The sequence below is a fragment of the Gavia stellata genome, chromosome 25 (genome assembly GCF_030936135.1).
Source record: "Gavia stellata isolate bGavSte3 chromosome 25, bGavSte3.hap2, whole genome shotgun sequence".
Lineage (NCBI taxonomy): Eukaryota > Metazoa > Chordata > Aves > Gaviiformes > Gaviidae > Gavia > Gavia stellata.
Genome location: NC_082618.1, coordinates 9650485 through 9675342, shown reverse-complemented (window position 1 = coordinate 9675342; position 24858 = coordinate 9650485). Strand labels below are relative to the sequence as shown.

The window sequence follows — 24858 nt, the reverse complement described above, 5'->3', positions numbered from 1 at the left end:
CTGACAGTCTACTTTTCCCCAGACATAGCCAGTGGTTGTAGCGTAGCCTTTTCCTTCTCACTAGAGGGTCTCAAAAAATTGCAAAACTGATCAGAAATCTACTTGCTGGAACTCCCCCCCCCCCCCCCCCCCCCCCCCCTCTTTTCCACAGTTACTAAAGGCATGCTTTTCTTTTTTAGGCTTAAATACAAAGTGAATAAGAATGTCAATAGTCACAGTCCAGCTTGGTCAGTGTGGTAATCAGATTGGTCGTGAGGTGTTTAATGCTGTCTGCGGTGACATCCATGGCACACATGGGTTGTGTTCCAAGAAGGAGAATGACTCCTACCATGATGCTTGCAAAGAACGTTTTTTCAGTGAGGAGGAATCAGAAGGTACAGCATTTAAATGTTTGTTTCCCACTGAGGTCTGGTTTCCAGCCTAATACAGATAAGAGTGCAGAAATAATAAAAGTCTTTTACCTCCAGTTGAAGAATGAGTTTTACCTTCAGTCTTGAAGAACTGTCACAACCCTCTGCCTTCACGACACTGCTAACAACCATGGGAGCAAAATCAGTGCAGTAGAGTGTCTGAGGCCACAGAGCAAGTCTGCCAGTAACACAGCTGGAAACTGAGCATACATACATAAATAACCTTTCCTTCCAAGCATCTGCATTTTCTACTGTAGATAGATTATGCCATGGAGTAGGACCCAGAGTATCTGAATTTGATGTTATCAAACACATTAAGTGGTTTCTTTCCTGAAAGACCTGTGGTCTCTAGAGTTCAGATCTGTCTTTGGAACAATAGATAGTTCTACCAGAAATCCAGGGCCTTGCCAAGTCCGGCTTTCTGTACCTGTACCATCAAGTTAATCGTTCAGCTTATGTGGGTGGGAGGAGTACAATTTGGGCCGTGGTGCAAGTCCATCTTACGTAAAAAAAAGTTCTAATATTGGCACATTATTCTTAGTTTTGTTTTTCTTCCTGTCCAGTACCTGTTGCTCGAGCTGTGCTTGTTGACATGGAACCTAAAGTGATCAGCCAAACCTTATCAATAGCTGCCAGGTCTGGCTACTGGAAATACGATGATCGGTCGCACTTCTGTCAGAAGCAAGGGTCTGGGAACAACTGGGCAAATGGGTATGAGCAATTGTTTCAAGCTTCACTAAGGGAACTGTAGAGGCTAATGAGCTGTCTAGACTCTCTAGGAGTGGTGCTATTGCAGCTGTGTGAGGTACAGAGTCTGTAACATTAACTTGATTTATTTTTAAGTTAAGAGTATCAATATATATAGCAGCAAAATTTCTAAACTGCTTTTTGCAAGGTGAAATTGGTATCTACAGTGAAAATGTAACATTTTAGAATAGAGTGAATATATTTGATGTAAGAATAGGAAACAATAAGCACAGTTTATAAACAGCTTTCTTGCAAAATAAATGTCACAGCTGAGGATTGTTTATTGCAGATAGAATGGGTGACATCATGCCAGGTTATATAAATAATAATAATAAAAAAGTTTCCTTTATGAATAGCTTCACCTTACTGCTTTTATTTTGATATAACCTGCCACATCTCCCCGTTTTGTCTTTTATTCAACAGTTATTCTGTTCATGGGCCTAGACACAAAGAAGTAATAATGAATCTGGTACAAAAAGAAGCAGAGAAATGTGATCGACTCGGTGGATTTTTCACAATAACGAGCATGGCTGGTGGTACAGGATCTGGCTTGGGGGCATTTGTGACCCAGTCTTTAAGAGATGCTTTTCCAACCTCGTTTATACTAAACCATGTTATCTGGCCCTACGGCACTGGTGAGGTGAATGTCATATTTCCCAGAGATATTCTACAAGTTTATAATCACTATTTACTTTTAAACATAGTTTATTTCAGCTACAATATTCTAGAAAAGAGATACATTTTACTTTTTAAAAGGTCAACATGACAGAAAGTAACACAGCTAATGAATTGTTTGCCTAATATTTGGTACATGTCGTCTCACAAAAAAAAAAAAAATCTTGCTAATGTAAGTGCTAAAGTATAATGCAGTTTCATGAGAAGCTCTACTACCTAACTAGTAATCTCCTGTTATGATAGTACATAACAGCATTATAATCAGTTCCCAGGCAGATTTTGTTCTAGCATGTTTGTATGAGCTGAGAAGGATAACATGATTTTCACAGGTCTTGCTCTCTTTCCATGAAAAAGCTCTGCTAGCTCCTGACCTCATTCTGCACTTTGGCAAAGAAAATGAATCACTTCCTAAATCATAACTCAGGAAATTACAGTAGCCAGAGGATTATAACCTAGAAAGGGATTACATTGTTTGATTCTCATTTGTGTGTATTTTTGTTTGTTTGTTTCCAGGTCATTGTTCAAAACTACAACTCTGTTTTGACTCTGTCACATCTGTATCAGTCAGCAGATGCTCTTCTTGTTCATGAAAATGATGTCATCCACAAGATCTGTGCTCAGCTGATGAATATTAAACAGATCTCCTTCAGGGATGTAAATCAAGTCATTGCACATCAGCTGGGGAGTGTTTTCCAGCCCACTTACACAGCAGAAGGTGGCTTACACTATAGCAGAAACCCATTAGGTATCTAACTGTAATATGGCTACCTAAAGCATTCTCGCATGTCTTTCTGTAATCATTTCATGTTGTGAATTTAAGTTGTTCAGTCTCCGTACTCAAGTATTCAGATACATCCCAAGTTTTAAGATAGGAAAAGTGAAGCAAAAGACTAAATTAGAAGTTCAATCCTAATTTTGTAGCAGAGTCAAAAATAGATCCCCCAGCTTCTGGTTTCATTCGTTACCAAAAGAACCCTGTTTCTCCTTTTTCAGGTGCCTACAGACACCCTTGTACCTATTTACATTTCAGGGGAAATTTGTGCAGGACAGTAATGTTGGACTGAGTTTTACATCTCACATTAAGTTAGAAGTTTGTATAAACTGAAACAAAATGAAAGGTTTGTGTTTTGCTTGGGTAAAAGACAGGCTAGCATACAACTTGGTAGCAACAGGCTGACGTTTGTATCTTTAAGGGAATAGAGAAAGTTACCCATATTGCTAAGAGTTTTGCTTGTAAAATTAAAATTTCACATCTGTCGTCAATCTCTTTAGCAGTGCATAGGGTCTTTGAGATTTTGAGCCAGACTATAAAGCGAGACAAGTCTAAATTGTAAAATAAGAGCTATTAACATGCTTGTATGGAACTCAGTAGTACATAGCAAGTTTGCATTATTTTGTCTGGGGTGTGTCCATATATTTGTCAAATTAAAACTTTATATATCCTGCTTGGTTTCTTATCTTAAATTGCTAGATCTTTGTAAAGTTCCTCACTCTCTTCTCCTATTTTAGCTAGCCTATGCAATATTTTTGTCATACATGAGCAGCTGTTAATTTCTTTTTTCAGGAGACTTAATGGAGACGTTAGTTCCACATCCCGAATTCAAGATGTTGGGTCTTCGTAACATACCTCAGATGCCTGAAAACTCCCTCGCTTATAGCACGTTCAGTTGGCCTGGACTCATCAAACATTTAAGGCAGATGCTCATTGCTAATGCTAAAATGGAGGAAGGTAAAAAGCATTCACTCATCTTCAGTATCCATCACTCTTTAAGCATTTATTTTTACAGATGAAATCAAGCTTATCGTTTTGTGGAGATCACTGACTAGCTTTAGTCAGTTCAGAAATGAGCTGCTGCCCTCAGACAGGAGGAATTTGCCTCTACATAGCCAGCTGCTCCTTTAACTATTCACTCAGCTGCCACAGCAGCTCCTGGCTTGCTCCTGTTTTTGCTCCCAGACATCTCGGTTAATTATAACTATTGAAAATACGCAAAACAAACCAACAGTTTTTAGTCGTGCACTTAATTTACATGATTCAGTTGGAACATTCCTTGGATAGTTAGTTCTGCTATGCCTTTTCTTTTTACACCTTCTAATAAAAATCATGCTTAGCTCTCCCGTATCATTTACATGGGGAATTCAGTATAGCTTCCAGTTATGCAAAGAATGGGCTGACAGATTGCTAAGTTTAGAAACAAGTATCCATTTTCTCTGGTAAGACTAGTGACTACCAGGCAAATACTGTTGGATTAGCACTGTTTTTCTCTAAGAATTGCGTAAATGCTGCTTAACTAACATGCAGAAACTACAAACCCTAATATGAGCTCAGCTTGGGGCACAGTGTTAGTTACCATCTGACTCTTCAGCAGTCTGAATCCATATTTTGTGAAATGCTAACTTTATTTTACATTTTTTTGCCAAAATCTCATAGGTATTGATTGGCAAGTAAGACCACCACGTCTAGGCTCCTCCATCCCCTCCAGCCATTCCACAAATAAGCCGCTCTATTTCAATACTTCCATTGCCAACCTGGTTATCCTGCGAGGAAAAGATTTGCACAGCGTAGACTTAGGTAAGAAGGAAAAACACAGTATCTCAGTGATTCTTGTTTCACATCTCACTGTTTTCTTTGCAACCGTATCTGATGAAAGTGAAAAAAAACCCGAGGCCACATATTTGACAACTGAGGTCAATATTGCCTGTAGAAATATTTGAATGTCCAAGGCCACGTTGCCTAATTGCTTTGGGCTGTTGCATTTACAACCAAGACTTCTGTGTTTCCTGAAGCACTTCAGAGAAGGAGGAAAAGACTGAAGTCTGTATATACGATAGGATTCTTAGCTATATTGTCTGAAAATATATTTAGCCACTTCTGGACTGATGAGCAGAGCTTGCAGGTGACATATTGATACAAGAGTATGCTTCTTGATAATCTGATTAATCCATTTAAAGCAGTTATATTTTCAGCAGACTGACCACTCTGCAGATTTTTTTCAAGGCCTGAATTGATCTGCCAAGGATTGATTAGGTCACACAGGACTACTGAGATCAAGATGTAGGAGCTTGTAGCTTTACATTTGTCAAAAGGGATGTCTTATTTCTGCTACAGGAAGTTTCCGAGATCCCTCATTATATACGTCATGGCTAAACCCTCAGGATGCTTTTAATGCATGGAAAACACCAAGAGCATTTAACAAGTATGAAAAGTCCGCTTCTTTGGTCAGCAATAGCCAGTTCCTGCTGAAACCTCTTGACAATGTTGTAGGAAAAGCTTGGAATATGTTTGCTTCCAAGTAAGTGAAAACAGTTATGCTGATACTTCAATAATAACTGCCAATATCTTCCGTGGTAGCAAAATCATTGTAAATACAGCTCGCTCTTTCAGCAAAGTAGAGTAATGGTGAATAAGCATGAGTACTGTTTCCCACACTTGAGCGGAAACATTTTTATGCTTGAAACATGATGGCTGAGTGAGGAACACAGAACAGCGCTTATGTTCTGTGGATAAGTGAGACCACATATTCTAGCGCTGTCACTTTGACTATTTTCTCAGTACTAAAACTCTCCAAATTGAGTGCATTCCAATGTGACCATTCTAAGAATAACACATAGAAACTCTTTTACTGATCATATAGTTTCTAAATTACATACAGACGTCCTGCACAGTCTGGGAAAAAAGTTCCTGGCTCAGTTCAGAAGCATTTAGGGGATTTGTGTGTTTATGAAGGCTCCCATGCTATTAGTTTGCTTTTTCATTAGAACCACAAAATCTAGAAAAGAACTGCCTCTTTACTTCGATCACCATGAAGCCAAGGTTACTGCATGTCACAGCAGATGTCTGCTAAACATGAGTTTCTAGCACAGGAATTCTGCAATTAAAAGCCAAAAGAGGAAAACTGCTGCCACTAGCTGTGCTCCTAGTTTTACCACTTGTTACAAAAACACCAGTGATGAGAAGGAAGCTATCCTGCACACACAGGTTTAGGCTTTGCATCTGAAATCTATAAATTACTTTTCTCATATAATAATCACTTCTCCTTCCATTTCTCATTTAGCCCAATTTTGTAAGCTGCCATTTTGTTTCCTGCCATTTTGTTTCCTTAAGCAATACACAAAATTATAAAACCTATTAGAAATGAGTCATAACTTATCAATAAGTATGAATTACAAAATGAGTTGAAGAGAGCACAGTAGAAACTAACGAGCATGGTTATTGGGTGGAAACCAATGTTCATTTGTCATTTTTGCAATAACTGTACAATCTGATTTCATGTGTCAGATTCTTCACTGATTTCTAATGTCTTACCCATTTTCCTACTGTGACTTCAACACACAGAGCCTATATTCACCAGTACACTAAATTCGGAATCGAAGAGGAAGATTTCCTGGACAGCTTCACAGCTCTGGAACAAGTTATCTCCAGTTACACCAGCCTTTGATTTTTTTTTTTAAATGGTCTGAAATAGAGCTTTCCTGAAACAACCCAGCGCTGGAAAACCTTCCATCAACTTCCTGAAGTATATAAGTTAGTGGACTGTAGCTGGTTTTCAGTCTTGTAAGCCGTGTGTGCGTATGTTAGAATAGTAAGAACTGAACATATGGGCAGGTATTATTCATATTTAATATATCTAATAAACAGCTATTTTTCAATACATTTGCTACATACTGTAGCTAAGTCTTTGAACATCATTTTTGGCACTTGGATATTCTTCATAAAGAATGTCTATACAGCAGGAATTTTCTCCAGGCTAAACTCTCAGCATCTAAACTACCATGAACTAATGTGTGATAAAAATTAAATGTGTGCTTGACTGCAGTCGTAAGGCATTCCTAATCCTCCAATTTCAATTTTTCATGATAACATTTCACCCTAAGAATGCTTCAATATCGATAAAAATACACAGTATCAGAATTATTAATCCAAGCTCCGTTCGGATATCATTCAAGATAGAATAGTGTGCCACTTGTTCCTTTAAAGCAAAGTAAGACTTAAATTCTGTTTTAAGGACCTTAACCTTAACTTAGCGGAAGTTTTGAACCATCTTTTAAAAGAAAGTATGAAGGGTTCTTCGTTTTCTTATCATCCTCAAGTTACATTAGAGATTATAATGAATTTTATGCTTTTCTGGCCGTTTCACTGTGCCATGTTTTGAAGTGGTGTTACCTACCACTTGGAAAAAAAAAAATCCCTATAGCACATCAGAGGTCTTGGCTATTTGTTACAGGCGAACCATAGACTTAAACAAAACTAAAACTCTTGCACTTCTTCCTGTAAGTTAGAAGCAGGTAGGTTTTTTTAACTAATTTATTATTTATTTAAACAAACAGATTTGGGAGGAGAACTGCTGGTAGATTTCAGATGTAAGAGCCTGTAATATAATATAATAAATATAATAGATTGTCTAATTTTAAAAGTCGATTTAAGAAACGGGCTCTTTTTTGCACAGATTTTACCACGACCACAGGGTGGTGCCCCTGTGAAGCTGCAGCCTGCGAACACTCGGCTGCACCAGCCTAACAGGAGGAAGAGATTGCAATAGCTTGCGGGGGCACAGACTGGATGGTTAAAAGAAAAGAGTACAGTAGAATTAAGGATTCTGTTGTAACACTGAGCTTTCTTCTGCCTCTGGTAGCTTTTCACGTAATTGTAGGGAGAGCTTTTGGAATTCTTGCCATTCCTCCCCCCACCCATGTCACACTCTTCTCCCATAGAAATAACCTCACTCGCTATTAAATAGGTATGCCAAAAATAAAAGTTAAAAAAAAGAAAAAAAAAAAAAATCAGTCTCAAGGACTTTTCCCGTGACAAGTGGACAAACCTCATGGTTTCCCTTTAGGTTTTCGTGCTGTTTCATGCCAGGCCTCTCAGGTTTTAGTTAGAAGATGAGCACACGCATAGTATGATGCTAAATATGTTAAAGATGTTTGCAATATGGCTAACGATGCCCACATAGAACCCCTGCCCTGTTAGCAATTCTGATTTAGATTTTAAATCTTTAATGAATTAACACAATGGTAGATGCAGAAGTGACCTTGTAATTCTGCTAGGCGTCAGTTAGAGCACAGCAGACACTCTATATTACTCTTATTTTTATTTTCTTTCCTGGTTCATTTACCTCTTTGCTTTTGTTCAGGCCAGGTACAGAAGCACCAAAATCCCCCCCGGAGCACCTGTTGTTAAAGCAGCTCTGCCACACGACACCTGGAATGGCAAACAGACTTCTTGACAAGGTTCAAGAAACTGTATGATTGAATCTGAAGAAAATAAGTAAGTACTGGGGCTAAGTTCACAATTGCTCAAATACGCCCATAGCAATAGCTGATCCCTGGCATGGTTGTGTCACTGCAAGCCACAATGGAGTCTGATAAATTTCAAGGTAGCTTATAGACAAGCCATGTTAATCTCTCACACCTTCCAAAAAAAAAAAATTTCAGCTGCCTGTTAGTAATAGGGCAACCATCAGCACACATTAGAGTTGAGTCTAGTCCTAGTTCATGCGGAAAAATTACCTGTGTAAATTAAGAGCTATATTGGTGCTTCAATTCAATAGCTAAATCATGAAACATACAGGGGAAGGAGAATCATTCGTGGGGCGGGTAGAGAGAACACAAGAAGGAAGGCACAGAGGAGAAAGCAGACAGGGTAAATATACCAAATACCTTTTCAAATAAAAAGACACTTGACATATATGACAAAACATATAATCCAACAACTCAGTCTGGTTTGCTTTCTGTTTTCACTCAGCTGCTCCAATTCCTGATTTAGCAACTCCCTCAAAAGGGGAAGACACAATAATCATAGCTCAACTATCCAGTCATACTTCAAGCCCTATACTGCTCAGTAAAGTTTGAGTTGTTTGGAAGTTCACAACTATGTGTAACTTTTGTTATAGAATATTATTTGTGATTTTTAATTTTTTTTTTCTTCACTAAATCACTTCCTGGCAGCTCAGAGCTGGGGGACTCTTCTGATCAAAGGGGCTTTTCTAGTGTGGTGTTTTTGTCAGTTTCAAACGTTGTCTTCAACTTGGGTATTTTCACAGAGGAATCTGGAGGAAAGATTGCACAAGAAGTTAAGATAAACAGCACAGGCAATTCAAGTTTGCAAGGAACAAAGGGTCAGGAAAGGAGACACTATGGTGAGGTTCTTCCTCCTCCCTCCTTCAAAAAGGCACAGGATGTTTAGCAATATAGAAATAATGATGTTCCCTAGTGTTTTCAACAGACACCAGACTGAGAACTTCTTCCAGTACCAGAAATGAGAATAGGTAACTCCATGTCTGAAAAAATGACCAAGTCCCGGGAATGTATACTCTTCCTCATTGTTCCACAGGACAGCTAAAAGAGATTTTTAAAAAGCTAAGGACAGATAAGTCCTTTCAGAAACAAGGAAGAGAGCAAGGAGTTATTGTACTGCTACATCAATAAGTAACTTTATTGCAGAAATAACGTTAATGTTATCTCTATGTATTTGTAATTCCGAGCACGAAGCAAATACAGCAGGCGCTTATTGCGCCTACGGATGACATAGACCCGTTTATCCATTCTTTATAAGTACATTTATTACTTATGGCTTATGTCAATTTTAGTCAGTGGAGCATGGTATTTGGGGGTTTTGTTTGTTTATGTTTGATGGCAGAATTTGGGCCACGTCAGGAAACACAGCACACAGCTAACACGTATAACCCCAAAGCAAAAATAAAAATTTCCTTATTTGATCTCTAGTTATAACATATGAAAGCATAGAGGAAAGATTCTGCAGCTCAAGGACAGAGTTAGGCCAACAGGTTCATTGTGCTTAACAAGGATACTTCCGTAAGAACTTGTTCACAGTTAGGATTCAGGGAAAATACTCCTACTTCCATGGGAAAACAAAAAGTTTTTCAAAGCAGCAGGAGAGGATCACAAACGTCAGCCAAATTTTGACAACACAGGTTCCTCAAAACTACAAAAAAAAAAAAAAGGTGAAACCAAAAGTGTCACTGTTGTATTAGCTGTTATAATCCCTTTCATTGCTCTGGAAAAGGAGATTGACAGGAATTGTTTTAGGCATCTCTAGCCCCCTTCCTGTTAGTGTTTTTCACTGCTGACCTCAGTTCTGAAATTCTCACACCCTTTCCCAAACTAAGCCTTCATTTTTTGATCTATGGCTGGATTCCTCTATTTTTTTCCCCAGGATGTGGGGAGGAAAGGGTCGAAGTGACAGGAAGTGAATAGCTATTATCAAATTTTCATCATCTACAATTACATTAGAAGGTGGAGAAGTAATTTTCTATTTTATTGAGAGAATTAATTATGTAGTCTGAGCCTGGCAGAGGGCCTTTATTTCATTAGAAATTAAAATTAATGAGGTAGATCAAAGGTCAGCACAAGCCAATCGCTCACTGAGGCAGGGACAACAGAATCAGTGGCCTTGACCTAGCTAGTTTCAGGCAAACTACCCACAGGATGTCCACAAACCAAGGAACAATGCATCAAATCTCACTATTGTGTTTTGTAATGGACAGGTGCAGCTCACTTGGAAGTTGATTCAAGGACTCTTAACTATAGCAGATATATTTAATGAATAGGGCAACTTTTGTTTAGCCACAAAAAAAACAGGAACAAAAATTAACCTGTTACAAATACTTGAAACATAGTGTTTGGGAAGTGATAGGGCACTAATGTGGTTATAGATACAATTTATTTGGACTCAAGTATATATTGGTGCTTATAAGGTTAAACTGATTACCAGTATAGAAAGGATAGACTCTTAGTGTAAATAGATAAGGGGTTTTCAAGAGGATTACCTGCACAGCTTTACCAAACTGAAACGGCTCAAGATTAAGGGCAAAAATCTGTGGTTTCCATAACAACTAGGATTTTATCAATAAGAAAGAAGGAAGTTATATTCAAATTACCAGCTGATACACTACTGGGAAACACTAAGGTACAAAAGGATTATTGAATGAATAATTCATTTCCTTCTGCATTTGTTAATAAATTTAGTATAGATAAATATTATGAAATGAGGAACCAAACATCCAAAAGGAAATATTCTCAGATGTCAAAGTGTACTTTAAAGAAGTCTGCGTTTTGCTGGACACCATTTAAAAACTGCACAAGAGTCATCAGGAATGTGATTCATGGATCTGATGTGGTACAAAAAAACTTCCAAAAGGAACTGAGCTGCTGCCTTTCCTCCCCTGCTTTCAAGGGCAGCCCAGACACAGCCTTACCAAACCACCGAATTCCAGCGTAGACTTCCTGCTCAAGCCTCCTGCCTCTGGCTTCCTACCCCACCTCTGCCCACGCTCCAGAAGCACAGCCTGGACACTCAGATGGCTTTTAACTCGCCTGGATGTAGAGCTGATAATCCTGAATTTTAACTATAGAGCCTTTCCGGCTTTTTCAGTCAAACTCGAAGTTCACAATGGTCCCTTCTGATTTCACATTGTATGAATCCTCTCCCTCTAGACAGCCACTTCCCCTCTATCCGGGTGGGTGGGGTAATGAGTCACCTACCTCCGTGAATCAGCAGAACCTGCTTAACCCTTTCCCAGAAGCTCAAACAGTTGCAAAGAGGGTGGTGTTTCAAACAAATATTACTGACAACCATTGGGAGCGCACTGGAAAAGGTGAAGATAGCCTGAGATAAGAGATTAGAGGGGCCGCTTCTGCTCATTAGGAAATTTAAAGGCAATTTTTAGAGGTATAAATGTGTTCCATGATAAAGACCATAGAAGAAGTCTAAACCTTAACCCCATGGTTCATAAAAGCCTGAGAAATTCTAAACAGGGACTTCTAGGAGAGTCTAAGGGTATAAAAAACAAAGGCACAGGCCTCTGTATTTATCTGTGTGAATCAGGTTGCAGAAGCCTTCTTATCTGCTAGGTCTTAAAAGCAAAATTTTTAAGATATGGAATGTTACACCGTAAGACAGAAAAATAAGTAAAATGAGGACGCTCTCTAGGCCAAGATTCCTATTTTAAAAGTAAGAGCAGTAAGTAGAGAAACTAACTAAAATAAGCCGCTGGTTAATAAAAAAAAAGACAGAATAAACATTGCTGGAGCTTCAGCGAGCTATGAGGTTTGTTTCCCTACTTATAAGTGATGAGAAATAAATACCATCTTATATGGTATATTTGCATTTAAATGGGTGTGTTCTGCAAAAATGATTATTGTACATATTTGGTTACATGCACAATGTAATGCTTATTTAAAGGCTCACAAAAATACACTTCAGTTGCCTGAGAATGCTGTAATTGTGGTCAGATGGCATGATTTAATTTGAACTTTTGCCCAGCAGTCTCCAATATGTAATAGATCATTTACAGGAGCATGTAAGCAGAACACCGCTGAAGGAGCCAAATGGAAGGCAGCCTCATCCCACACGCTGAAGGTGTAATAAAATCCTGACTCCGTACTTGGTTGGCAGGGGCGGCTGTAGCTGCTCATTATAATATCCTCAATAAGTATGGCGAGAGCTGGGCAATAGTTCAGAGCTACTGCTCTCCAGATGGCTCAGAACAATACCGAGTTCAAGAATACATATTTCCATGTAAGACTGCTTGCTGCTGGCTGTCGTGCATTTCTACCACTTGCAAAAGAAAACACTGGGAAATTTCCTCCCCACCCCACTTTGGGCAACGTCAGCCTGTATTACTACCTGATTCCGAGTCATCTAGTCAGCAACTGTATTTATGTAGTTAGGTGACATTGTAAACTAGCAATTTCTACTAGGCCAAATTTTGGTGGAGATGCCTAATGCAACTGATGAAACAGCCAAAAACATAAATTTGGCAGCTGATGAACATAAATACAATTAAATACTTATCTCCCAAGAAGAAAGCTTCCATTCCCTCCCTACCAGATGTTAACTCAGGTTTTCACATTATTTTCCTCTAGAAAGATTTAGTCAGGCTTCTCCACAAAACCAGTATTTTCACAGTGAAGTATTCTTATATCAAAAATAGCTACAAACCTAACGTGTGCTGTGAAAGGGGCGCTTACTCTTCAAGGACATTATAAAAGAAACCTGAACTTGCTTTAGTACACAAGGGGTCCTGCTCAAGCTGCACAAAACTCCAGTCAACAGGCCTGAACTTGTCCAAGAATCGCTAAGCACCGAGGACAGACAGGGCTACAAGAAGGACTGAGAGAAGAGACATCAGTGACAGTTTTAAGCTAGGGCTGTCAGAATCAGGCCTGCCAAACAACACTTAAAACACTTTATTCACTTAATTGGAACGATCCTCTCTCTGGCAATAGATTTCAGCTGTGACAAAGGATAGCACAGCAGATTTCCACACTTAAAAACACCAGGCTGCTCCCGGACAGCTGAAAGGATTTTAGTTCACGCACAGATGCTGCAGCATGATTTCCCACGTGGTGGCTGTGCACGTGCAGAAGTGGGGAAGACAGGTTTAGATAGAAGTTAAGGGAGGCAACAGAATTAAAATCACCAATTGCATTAGCACAGATCTAGTAGAAATACTCCTTTGAAATTTTTTATTTGCATCCATTACTTTGAGCTTAACTAAGTACCAGCTTCAGACATCTTAAAAGTTTCTTTCTTCCTGCTGCTCCTCACCTAGAGTCTTACGCAACACACATGGATGCATGTGACTGTATGTCACAAGAGGTTAGCTGGGCTGAGGTGAGACATAAAAATCAAGGAATCAGAGAAATTAAATCTGTTCTTATGTAAATACCTAAATATTACAGCTCTCAAGAAAACAGCTGCAGTGAACAAGAGGCACTGAGAGAAGCATGGTTTCTAAACAGACCAGAGAGATTTTGTGAACACGGCTGGATTTGTACGATGCTGTAAATCTAAATGCATTATTTTCTCTTTATGCAGGTCCAGTTTCTTTCAGAGACAGAAATTAAATGCTGAGCACACAAACCTGCTTTTTCAAGCCTTTTCAACAGCTGGAAAGAGCCTAAGAAACGTGCAGTCTCAGGAAAGACACACAGTCCCTTAAAACTCACACGGTTTCTATGTGTGTGAGCCTCGAACAAAGTATTTACGTGGTTTAGTTAGCAGCAGCTTCTGCAAGAGAACTGCTAGTTTCTTCCCTGACAAGATGGAAGGAAAACAGAGGTACCACAAGGTCATGGCAAGCAGATAGAACAAGCTTTGAGAAACGCATCTAATCGCTTAAAGAATCTCTTCTACTTCATCAAACGGTTTAAGGCAGAGTTTAACCTCCCCAGGCACACCGGGCACTGGTGGTGCCTCTGCTCAGGCAGCTTCGAGCTCTGGCTGACACCTTCCGCCAAATCAATGCCACCTAACAGTGAAAAGGCTTTGGACCTTAGAAATGTCACGCAGATCATCTGGTACGCAAGTGAGGTACTAGGTGACTCCCTACAGCTTGATGTCATCAATCACAACTGTGGTCACGATCTTGTGTAAAACACGCCAATGAACACTCCAGTGTAGTTCATAGAATTTGCCTAGATCTGAGGTATCTTTGGGTAAGTGCAACACTCCATATAGCAAAAAGCAGCTAAACGACACGCAACCAAGGCCACAAGGAAACAGAAAGTGCCAAACACCTCTCAAGAGGAGGCAAAACCAGACCTGTGTGGCCTGCTCTGCCACATTAGCATTAAAAAAAAACCAACCCAAAACGGTGGATTATGCCTTAAATCACATGTCCTGAACACACAGCCGTTCCCTCGCAGGACCCCTCAAGCAGGAACAGCGCAGCAGCCACCAGAGAAGAGAGACCAACTCGCACTTCTTACAAGGACAGAAAAGCAGTTTCTGAGGCCATGGGAGAAGGGTGTGGCTGGCAGGGCAGTTATCGGCGCAGGGAACAATACACCGAGCTGACAAGTCCTATCTCTTGCCTTTCATCAGGAAATAGCAGCTAGTTTCCTTATTACCAGCTGCCTGGGCAACTCATTTAAAGCTTCTTGGGAAACCAGAACAATTAAGCTAGGAGTAACTCCCGTGAAACACGGAGGATGCAGCACGCTTACTTACCCATATCTGAACAGCTCGTCAGATGAGGTTTAAAGAAAGATGACCTTCAATTTAATGCTAATGTAGTCAATGCTCTTTGAATCATTCCAAGAGTGAATAATAATAATTAAAAAAAACCCTCTAGCACAACAAAGGGCAGTGTTAAAGGCAAACAAAAACAAAGCTTGGCCCATGTAACAGGTTCACATTTGCACATTGGTTTTATCAGAACTGAACATCACTAGCAGTGAAGAAGCTGGATGACTTCACAGCTCAACAGCCTCTTCACTTTAAATTCATCCCAGAGCAATACTCAGCCTTTTTGACTGAAATACCATTTTGCTGAATTCCTGACACATGCCAAGAGGTCCATCGCAGATTGCCGGGCTCTTCCCGTTTGCTTTTACCTGGAAGGCAATACAGCCAGACGTCTTTTGGACATTTGATGGCAGTTTCTGCATTTGAGCTCCTTCCACGCTTTTGACAACCGACCCAGGTTGTTACAGCCTCTCCCATTCACGCCACTACCAAACCGGTGTTTTGCCGCCTTTTGTGAAAGCCGAGTGGATGCATCAATAAGCAAGTGAAACGGATAAAGAATTAAATGCTAGCATTTCATGCCCTCAGTGAGACACTTGAATTAGGAAGGTCACAGCAGGCTCAAAGAGTTTTTCAGTATAATCCTTTTAAAAATGAGTTTGTAAGAGCATATGCAAATATTTACCCTCAATCTAGTTCTGAAGGCATTAGCAGGGTGTTTCACAGGGAAGGCGATTGCCGCACTCCCTGTTTTCCTGAAGAGGTTCCAGCAATCCACCAAGGCTCCAGCAATTAAACCCTCACCTGGACCAGCCCGCTCTCGGCGAGGGCCGACAGCCCAGCAGGAAGAAGCCCTCCCTGGCTCTTGCTCTCCCACCTTCACAGTGCACATAGTGCTGCGATCTGCAGAAGGCTGGGCAAAGTACTTACTGTTTTTTCTCCTTCCCCTCAAAAAAACCCAAAAATACAAATTTACAGAAAAAAAACCCTAGAATTTTAAATCTCAGAAGAGCAATTTCAATTACCTTATATATAATTACAGTCAACCTTTTAACTGCTATTACAAAGTATTTTTTAAACCATGTGCTTAAACACCCCCCTGCCCCCCCAAATTACTTTTACCTCCAAGGAACACACCCAATCACCACTTATTTTTACACCTGCAATCAATTTCATTCACTAATATTTGTATTTATGCTTGATAATCAGGGAAACATCCACAGCATTTGTGCTTGCAATTAGCACTGCCTGCAGTGAGAGGGAGGCTGGTTCCAACAAATTAAATAATGAAATCCAAAAGCACAGCAGGGAAGGGCTTTCTGGAGCAGCATAAGCCATCCTCAAGTATTAATGACTCTTTTAGCATGAACAGGCAGCTGGGGGATTTCAGAGGGAGCTGCTTTAACACAGTGTGACATTGGGATGGAGGTAAGAAACGACAAGCAGAGACAGGGAGCAGGAGGTTTCCCCGATGGTTGTGATGGAGCTGAGGGAAGTGTGGAACTGGATGATTTGATCTGACATGGCCTGTGCCGGCCTCTTGGCTCGAACTCTTTAGCTTTGCTTACATCAACACAATTCTTGCCCCGATCGGGTACATCGTACTGCTGGGGAGAGGGGCACGCCAGTGTGCTTACATCTCACACGGCCTTCAAAGTACATTCTTGGTGGGGCACAATTCACAGGTCCAGCAGTAAGCAAGTACAGAATTTGGAGGAGGAACAGCTGCAATCCTACCTGACCTCAGCTCTGATGCGCTTCCCTGAATTGTTAGGCTGGCAAATACGGCCAGCTCTCTGCTTTGCTTCCTATTTACAGTGCACATGTGAAAGCGGATTTAGCCATGTTCCACAGATGATGAGACTAAAATAATCTCTATCGCCTCAAAGTCATCCTTGATGTTTAACCAAACGTTAGTTGTTGTTACGAGGGCTGTTACTTCCATGTGATTTTCAGTAATTCCAAGAAAAAAGGCAAGATACTTTATTCAGTGTCTAATCTGCAAGAAGAATCAGCTAAAGAAACAGTGATCCGTGCTAAGATTGTTTCTCTTGCAACAGAGCTCACTTTGAATTTCTCTCTTAACACACTTTAAACTAGCTGATTGACTGCTTCCAACGTGCAACTGAAGATATGTACTACAAAAGGCAACTTTGGCTTAAGGGAGCAAAATACATGTTTTCAGATGCAATGCTAAAGGCTCTGGGTCTTTCTTTGAAGCCACAAAATGCAATTGCAGATGTATCTGCTAAATTCACACTCATTGTAGAGTGCTTGGGACAACAAATTTCACAGTGTAACAACCAAGCTCCATATACAGAAATGGAAACAATCCAGCTGAAAGAAACACCGGGAAACAGTTATTTGTTTGTTTATTTAAGCAAACATAAACCAATCCATTTGCAAATCTCATTAGGTTTGCATAACTTTCATTTCTATTATATTTTACCTTTTACCAAGTCTTACTATCTCCCAGTGGCCGAACAGGTAGAAGCAAGTAGAATGCCCAGTCCCTTCTTTAAATAAGGTTAGAAAGCTTCAAAATAACAGCATAGCTTATCGGAATGGACACATACAAACATGAGTTGCAGAACAATAGATATATATATTTTGCACTCTATGTATGTAAACATATATTGAAATAAGTGGGAGAAAGCTTTCAATTTGTCTGGAGATTTTTCAGTAGGCAAGGAGGCATAATTATAAGGAGACCCCTGAAGCATTTAGAAAGGTATAGTTTATTGGCTCTAGGAAGAGCATTTTTTTCTCTTTAATTATTGTTACACAGTCTCCTCATTTCAATCTGACAGCATGCCAGGGCCTCTACATGGCATAAATTTAATTTACTCTCGCAAAAGGCCTTAAGACACCACCAGAACTGTGTGAAGTAAATACCAGTGTCCCTAAGGCGAGTGGCAGATCTGAGGGAAAAAAGCTGCCACTGGAACTGGGGAAAGTAGCAAACAACTGTTTCACTGATCCAAGTATCCTGAAGAAAAATGAAACAAACAGCTATGAACTGCTGACGTGATCGCTTCCAAGCGCAAAATTAAAGTTTTAGTAGACTGAAACCAGGGAAGTATCAAATAGAGCCATGATTTTTTGAATGTGTATTGTATTAGAGCAAGTTCTCTGCTACATTATTTTCAAAGACCATCTTTAGGCCAAAAAGTGAAAAGGCCGCTAGGGTCAAGATTTAAGAAATACTGTTCATCTTTTAAAAATCCACAGGGGCAAATGAACAGCCTTTGTGGTTTTAACTATCTTGTACTACCTCCCAGCGCTCAGACTTCTAGATATTCAAGTTCAATCTAGTCCGCAGCTCTATTGAGAGAAGTCCCTTTTAAAAGCCTCCCCATTCATTCAGTAACGTTCAGAGTTATAGATGAAGCATACAAGAGCAACATTACAAACCTCACACACAACTGAGATGAAACTTTGAAAGATGTTTCTCGTGCAGACTGCTGCACTGCATGACTTCTGAACTCATTTCCATCTAAACTTGAAAACATTTATATGCTGTTGATGTTCAATGAAAACAGTTGGAGATGGATGAGCGAACGGTCAGATGAAAGATACCAAAATGTCAGACAGCCTACCGACTGTTGTTGCCATGAGATCCAACAGTCAACATCAGTCTGATAAGCTATCCGACAGGATGGTACAGCCATGGAGATGTCACGACGGTTGGCAACACAAGAGGACATTCAGGCGGGATTGAACAAAATACATATTCTCACACCTTGCTCGAGACCTGCCCTAAGCTAACGCAAGGACAAATCTGATCCAAGCAAAAGCAAGGTCTAACCTACTTTGTGCTCGTATGCCACCTTTCGATAACACTCATTGAAAGTCAAATTAATTCTTGTTACTTACCCCTAGGATAAAAATAAAAATCAATAGTTCAAAAATTACTAGAGTAGTAATATGTATACAATAGCAGTGGAACGGATACCTACTTACTGAAGAGGGAAAAGATCCATTTCAAGATTGGTTACATTCATGTACGTTAGCACTTGAACACACACTAATTCGTAACGTTTTAAAAATATCTGACTTGCAAAGCCTAAGTTTAAGGTTCTTTAAGGCTCTCTGCACCCTTGCTGGGTTTGACATCAAATCTGCTTTCAGCTGGAATCTTTACTCTTCCCCCCTCTCTTCTCCTTCACTGCCCACGGTGCCGTGATCAGTGGCAAACATCTGAGAAGAATTTATGATAACAAATATTGCTGGCTATTTAACTTGCCTATTTTAACCAGTGAGCCGTACTTCAAGCAAGTGATACGCTTTCTACTTCCTTCTGCTAAGTAAGAAGTTCTTAAGAAAAAATTAAAAAAAAAAAAAAAAGAACAAAGGGCTTCGGCACCATTTGTGCAGGAAGGATGAGTAAAGCATGCGATTCATGGGATCAAGGCTTAATAAAGAAACTAAAGAAACTGAGCATACAAAAGTGGAGAGGAAAAGAAAGAGTTTAAAAAGACTGACACAAGAAATTCTGGAATGATCAAAGATGACTTTATAAAGTTTTATCTTAACTTCATTCTAAATATACAGAATAAAAAACGTCAGCTCCAGCATTTCGACATCAATCATCTCTGCTAACATCAGGAAGTTTAAGAGGGTGGCTGTTCCAACCGAGAGCACGTGCAATGCAATGGGACACTGGAGAATTCAGATGGAGGAGCCTTACCACAGGGGACATGCAACAGTTTGTATCCAATCTATATTCACTTATATACATTTTGATGATCTTGAAAGTTATGGAAAAAGCGAAAGAGCCACCCTTCAAAATAAAAAGTTACCCTTAGGTCAGTCTGAAGTTAAATCAGGAAACGGAGAGTATTAAATCATCGGATTTGGAAGTAATTTGGATGGACAACATTTGTGTTAAACTCCACTTAACATCACGTTGTCCACCCCATATAATACAATTCAGACATGTAAAGCATTTATACCTTACCTTAACATTTATAAGTTTGTCAATGAAACGTCTGCTCTAAGATCCAAATTACTTTGAAAATTAAATAAAAACTTGTTATAGTTGAAAATTGATGTTAAAAAGTTTCCCCCATTTTGAATAATGCTGATTTTTAAACATATGGAAAGATGTGTCATTTTTCGTGTCTGCTAAAACCCATTCCGAGGGGTATTTTCCCAGCTCATTTGGTTTTTTCTTCAGAGTACATCTTCTGTTGCAGTCGTTTGGCATAGCTCTGGGCCATGGAGTTGATTATAGATAAGATAAAATAACAAACCATGACAATCACCAATTTTTCAAACATCCACGATAGCCAGTTTTCCCCCTGAAGAGACAAAGACAAAACAGAAGAAGGAGGAAAATGAAGATTAGTGGACAGCACAATGGAGAATTCTCCATTTTCTGGGTGAAAGGGAAAAGCCTAACCATTTTTTCTTTATTATGTAATTTATCAAATTAAAAACAGGAACCAAGTGCAAGCTGACAGGATTCCTGCAGGTCTCTCTAAAGCTGACTTTAGTCCCGTGAAAAAACAATGCAGGAGGGCTTGCCAAATACACCGCAGGGCAGACGATGAATCCTTGATCATTACTAGTGTGCTAGTGAAGTGATTTATTAGTCCTAGTATTGTTTTGTCTTTGCTAACAATTCATAGAGTTCAGAATTAGCAACCCCTGACTGTCAGTCCCTGTCATGTTTGTTGCAAAGAAAACAATAAGGTCACTGGTTAACAATGTTTTTTTCCTAAACTGCATATAGTGTTTATCCTCCAATTAGTATCCGATTCTCCTGGTGTCACTGGAAGTTAAGGCGATGTCCTGGGCAGTCCCACTTCCAGCGTTTTCCATGGCTACTCTTGACTTGTATTTTTTTTGTCAAAGGAGGGCAGCAATGCACTGCACAAAATTTACTTCAATGTGCATAAAAGGAATCTGCATATTTAGTTATTCCAGCCCGACCCTCCCTAATTTAGTCTCTTTTTTGGTAAGAAATGGGCAAAGAAACACTTGGAAGAGCCACAAGTATTAAACGTGAAACGTGAGTTTAGATAAAATCCATTAATCTAAAACGCCTTAGTATCCTAAGGAATTTCGTGTCAAAGTTGCTTTGTCCCCACTGAAAATTCAGGGTATGTTTTTTAAAACACTTTTTTTTTCTTTTTGTATGAAAGGACACTTCTGCCCCTTTGTACCGGCTCTGAACACCGTATTTTTCTTTTCCTTTCAAACAGTACAGGCTTGGGGATTTTGTTTCTCTTATTGGCCATTAAGCCACAGATCCTACTGGCTTCTGAAGTATTGATGCTGCACAGTTTGTTACCATTTCACATGTAAATGCAACCTTTTTCTGCCGAAATTTCTCTTTCAAAACAGGCAGCTAATAGAGAGGCACGACGTGCCATTGGACTTGCTTTATTGTTTCCTTTATTCTCCAAGAAGCTTAAGTCCAGTTGCACACAATTACAGCATTATTTTTAATTCCCAGGTTGCTTTTAAAATGAGATTTTTATCTATTCCCTGGGCCACTGCAAGTCTTTGAAAGACAGACTCAAGAGTTACATCGGTAAACCTGACAAGTCAAAAGGCAGCTAGAGAAGGGAAAAATTAATTGGGGAGGGAGGCAGAGAGGTTCTTACCTGTGGCACGCCACTGTCAGATTTGTGGTGCAGTTTTATCCTCTGAGCTTCCAAATATTCTTGAAATGGCTTCTGAAGAGAAGGACCTATACTTGGAATAGCACTGATGCAAAGTTCATCCCAGAGAACAAGATAAAATAGGGGAGAAAAAAACAAAAACAAAAAACAATTTTTTTTTTAAACTTACCACTTTGACCAAACAGAACAAAGTTCAGACTGAGCTACAGCTCAGAAGGGCATTGCTACTTGAGGGAGCAGATAACCACGAAATAAAGTGTATTTCATCTTTTTAGCTGATACTTCTGAAAGGGACGTATTTCCCCATGTCCTGAAAAAGTGCTTAAAAAGAAAAATATTTCAGAGCAAAGCAGTGACAATACACTGCTGGTAACACAGAGAGAAGCTGTGAGCTTGAGCATTTCCTTAAAGCCAGGGAGAAGCCAGCTGAGGCTGTGCACTGGTGCAGTGCTGAGAATAAAATGAATGACTTCTGAGAAGTCCCACATTTATCACCAGCAGTTCCTGTAAGAACTGGTTTGAACCGATTAATAAGGAAATGACTTGTGCTTGTGTCATCCCTCAGTTAAAAAAGAAACTGCTCGCCCTATGACTTGCCCCTATCTTCTCCAAGAAGACGGCCCCTTTCTCAAACTAAGTCCTTATTAGGACAATCTGTGCGTCATCCTTACCCAAAAAGAATGCATTAGCAAATTCTGCAGGCGCCTCCCACAAGTCAGTGATTAACAAAGGAACAAAGAAGGAGCTATGAACCCTGTTCTGAATCATGCCATGGTTTATGGCAGATGACTTGCACAAAAGCTACAATACATTACTAAACACCTTGTTCTTACATTAACGTTATACAGATCACGGAGACGGTTTTGGAACTAAGAACCCTCTCCTGCCTCTGAGGCGTAAAGGTGTTGGCTGGACAGACTCCCAGCAGCCTCCCACTTCCACTCTGCAAATCCCACCGCCCGGCCAGGCTTTAATCAAAACCAACCTGGGTGACTTCTCTTTACATCTACACACCACGCTGGTTAGCAGGAGGTCCGCGGAGCTTTAATAATTGTCACGACACTTTAAAAAAAACCCCAAGCCTTAAATACTATACAGAAGAAACTACCCCCAGCATCAACGCTCGCTGAGCTGCTGTGGTGAGAACACAGCACAATCCGAAGGCTCCCAAGGTTTGGTCCACAGACACACACCAACACTCCCAACTCCCACCACAGGAGAGTTCCCATTACTGACAAATGCCATTTTAATTTCAAAGAGAATGGAGATTTAATTTTTTTTGTCATTTAAAAGAAATTAATATGGTCTTTTACATTAAAAAAGTCACCTAGATTTTGACACTTCAGTTTTGATTCTTTACATGACTACTTCAGAGAAGATTTAGTAAAGCACGCTTCAGACACCAAGATACAGCTTTACAAACTGATCCTCTCTCCAGATGACTGCAATTGCTACGGGATGGCTAGATCTCCAAAATGATTTTCCTACCAATTTGACACAATATTCCCTTTTCCATGCTAAAGCCCAATTAAAAACCAACAGCTTTCTAATCTTAAGAATTTATGAAAATACACAGACCGAAGAAACAAAGTAGCTCCCTCTCCTCCACTAAATCTATTTCCTTCAATAGGCAGGGGCAAATAATTTTTTTGAACATATTTACAAGAAAAAGATTGCTTCCCTCATGATTCACCATCACGATGATACAAAGGGGTGAGTAAATTCTGTGCCTGGACTGGTAAAATTTCAGCAAAAAAAAAAAGGCAGCGACTAAAGCACATCTATTACACATTTTACACCAGAGTATGCAACTTTTACAAATGATTTCCAGTTTTTCAGAACCGTCCCTTACGAGGCTGACTTTATTCGTGGTAACAACTCTCCTAATGACTCGCTGATCAGTACGAGTCACAGTTTTAAAAAAGAGATACATTTTGAGGTTTCTTTTCTTTTTCAAGTGACACTTGGAAGCCCGGAAAAGCTACTGAAAGGTAATAGTTTACTTTTAAACTTCTGCATGATTATGAAATGAGGAATACTTAAATGATGAGAGTTGAATGATTAACAGAACGGTTGTTCAAATGCCTCCATTTTTTTTTTTAAATCTGAACTAAGTCAGTGCCCAATTAGCATTAAACAACAGAACAAAGACATGAAAACCAAGTTCAGACGGCTTAAAGAGATCCCGGTACATCAACACTATTTCAAAATTTTTTTCACAAAGTATTCAGCTTTTTTTTTCCTTTTGTGAGCATGATTAAGAATTAAGTGCACGAGATTCCTTTTATTAAAGCTGTTTTGAAGAACTGTAAGATCCTGAATGCAAGGACCTTGGTTTCTAAATGTCTGCGATATTTTGCACATTAGCAGAGACTTTAATACTGAAAAAAGGTGTCTAAATTTAAGGAGTAAAATGAAGCAGAGTAACATCTAGAAACTCACGAATCCACAGTACTAGGAGTAAAATTCTTGAAATCCCATTTCAGTGGGACAGTATGGGTTACTTGTACTCTTTTGACAAAATTCAACCATTTACTCAACCAGCAAACATATCTGTCCCCTAATATCCAAAGCGCAGACATCATCTTAGATCTAGAAGTCTTAAAAATCAGTTTTCATTTTATTTAATTACGAACAAGTGAGTGGTACCCCCCCGCAAGCCAAGTGAAGTTCAACTCACTAACCCTGTTCTTATCAAAGGAGGAGGGGGAAGACTTCAGTGTGAATTTTCAAGCATTACACTCAAACCAGAGGCAGGTACACGGGAGAAGAAACAGATTCGCATCATAATCCTGCGCCACTTAGCAATGATTTTAAGATACACCTTCAAAAGACTGCTGCAGTTTCAGAGTCTAGATGCAAACCACAGGCATATTTACACATCCGACTTAACACAGGAAGATGCTGGAAGATAACCCTGTTTGTAGAATAATCTAAACCCAATTCCTTGCTTTTTCCTTTGAGAATCAAGCCTGTGGTCTTTCAAATAAAGAATATGAACAGGTAAGAAAATAAAAGGAAAATAAAAGGAAAATAAAAGGAAAATAAAAGGAAAATAAAAGGAAAATAAAAGGAAAATAAAAGGCACAACAGAACCAAGCTCATCCACACTTTGTAGTCTCTATCTGCCAAAATAGAACACACAAAAAAAACCCTAAACACACAACCTGCTGTCCCTTCTTAAAGGCTTAAAATGTAGGTCTCAGTGAGCTGCTTTAGGACTTCAATTAAAAAAAAAAAAGTCATTCAAAATAAGCAATGAAAATTCATCTCACTAGTTGCTGTCATTGTTGTTAATGAATTTTGCAGTTAATCAGCAACAAGGATGCACAGCTAGCACGAGAGGTGCTGCTCCCGTGTGTTCTGACCTTTCAACAAAATTTCCTTGAAAACCAAAGAG

The 24858-nt window shown here is 39.5% G+C and overlaps 2 protein-coding genes across 7 annotated transcripts in view; one reads left to right on the top strand and one right to left on the bottom strand.

The window, feature by feature from the left end:
* Nucleotides 1-202: 202 nt before the first annotated feature.
* Nucleotides 203-6397, top strand: TUBD1 (tubulin delta 1). Of its 5 annotated transcripts, none has more exons than XM_009820967.2 (8): nucleotides 203-374; nucleotides 974-1121; nucleotides 1581-1797; nucleotides 2346-2577; nucleotides 3397-3561; nucleotides 4264-4404; nucleotides 4942-5125; nucleotides 6169-6397. In XM_009820967.2, exons 1-8 carry the CDS (start codon nucleotides 203-205, stop codon nucleotides 6269-6271), a joined length of 1362 nt encoding a protein of 453 aa, XP_009819269.2. In that variant the 3' UTR covers nucleotides 6272-6397. The 5 variants fall into 5 exon arrangements, with proteins under 5 accessions (XP_009819269.2, XP_009819268.2, XP_009819271.2 ...); XM_009820966.2 differs by having other exon boundaries at nucleotides 203-389; XM_009820969.2 differs by lacking the exon at nucleotides 3397-3561.
* A 13005-nt stretch (nucleotides 6398-19402) lies between these two features.
* VMP1 (vacuole membrane protein 1) overlaps nucleotides 19403-24858 on the bottom strand; it is a 68810-nt gene continuing 63354 nt past the window's right edge. For both annotated transcript variants that reach the window (XM_059829208.1, XM_059829209.1), the window contains 2 exons: nucleotides 21441-21543; nucleotides 19403-20129 (listed from right to left, as the gene is read on the bottom strand). In XM_059829208.1, the coding sequence (XP_059685191.1) occupies nucleotides 19986-20129; nucleotides 21441-21543 (247 nt within the window). In that variant the 3' untranslated portion in view covers nucleotides 19403-19985. The remainder of the gene's footprint in view (nucleotides 20130-21440; nucleotides 21544-24858) is intronic.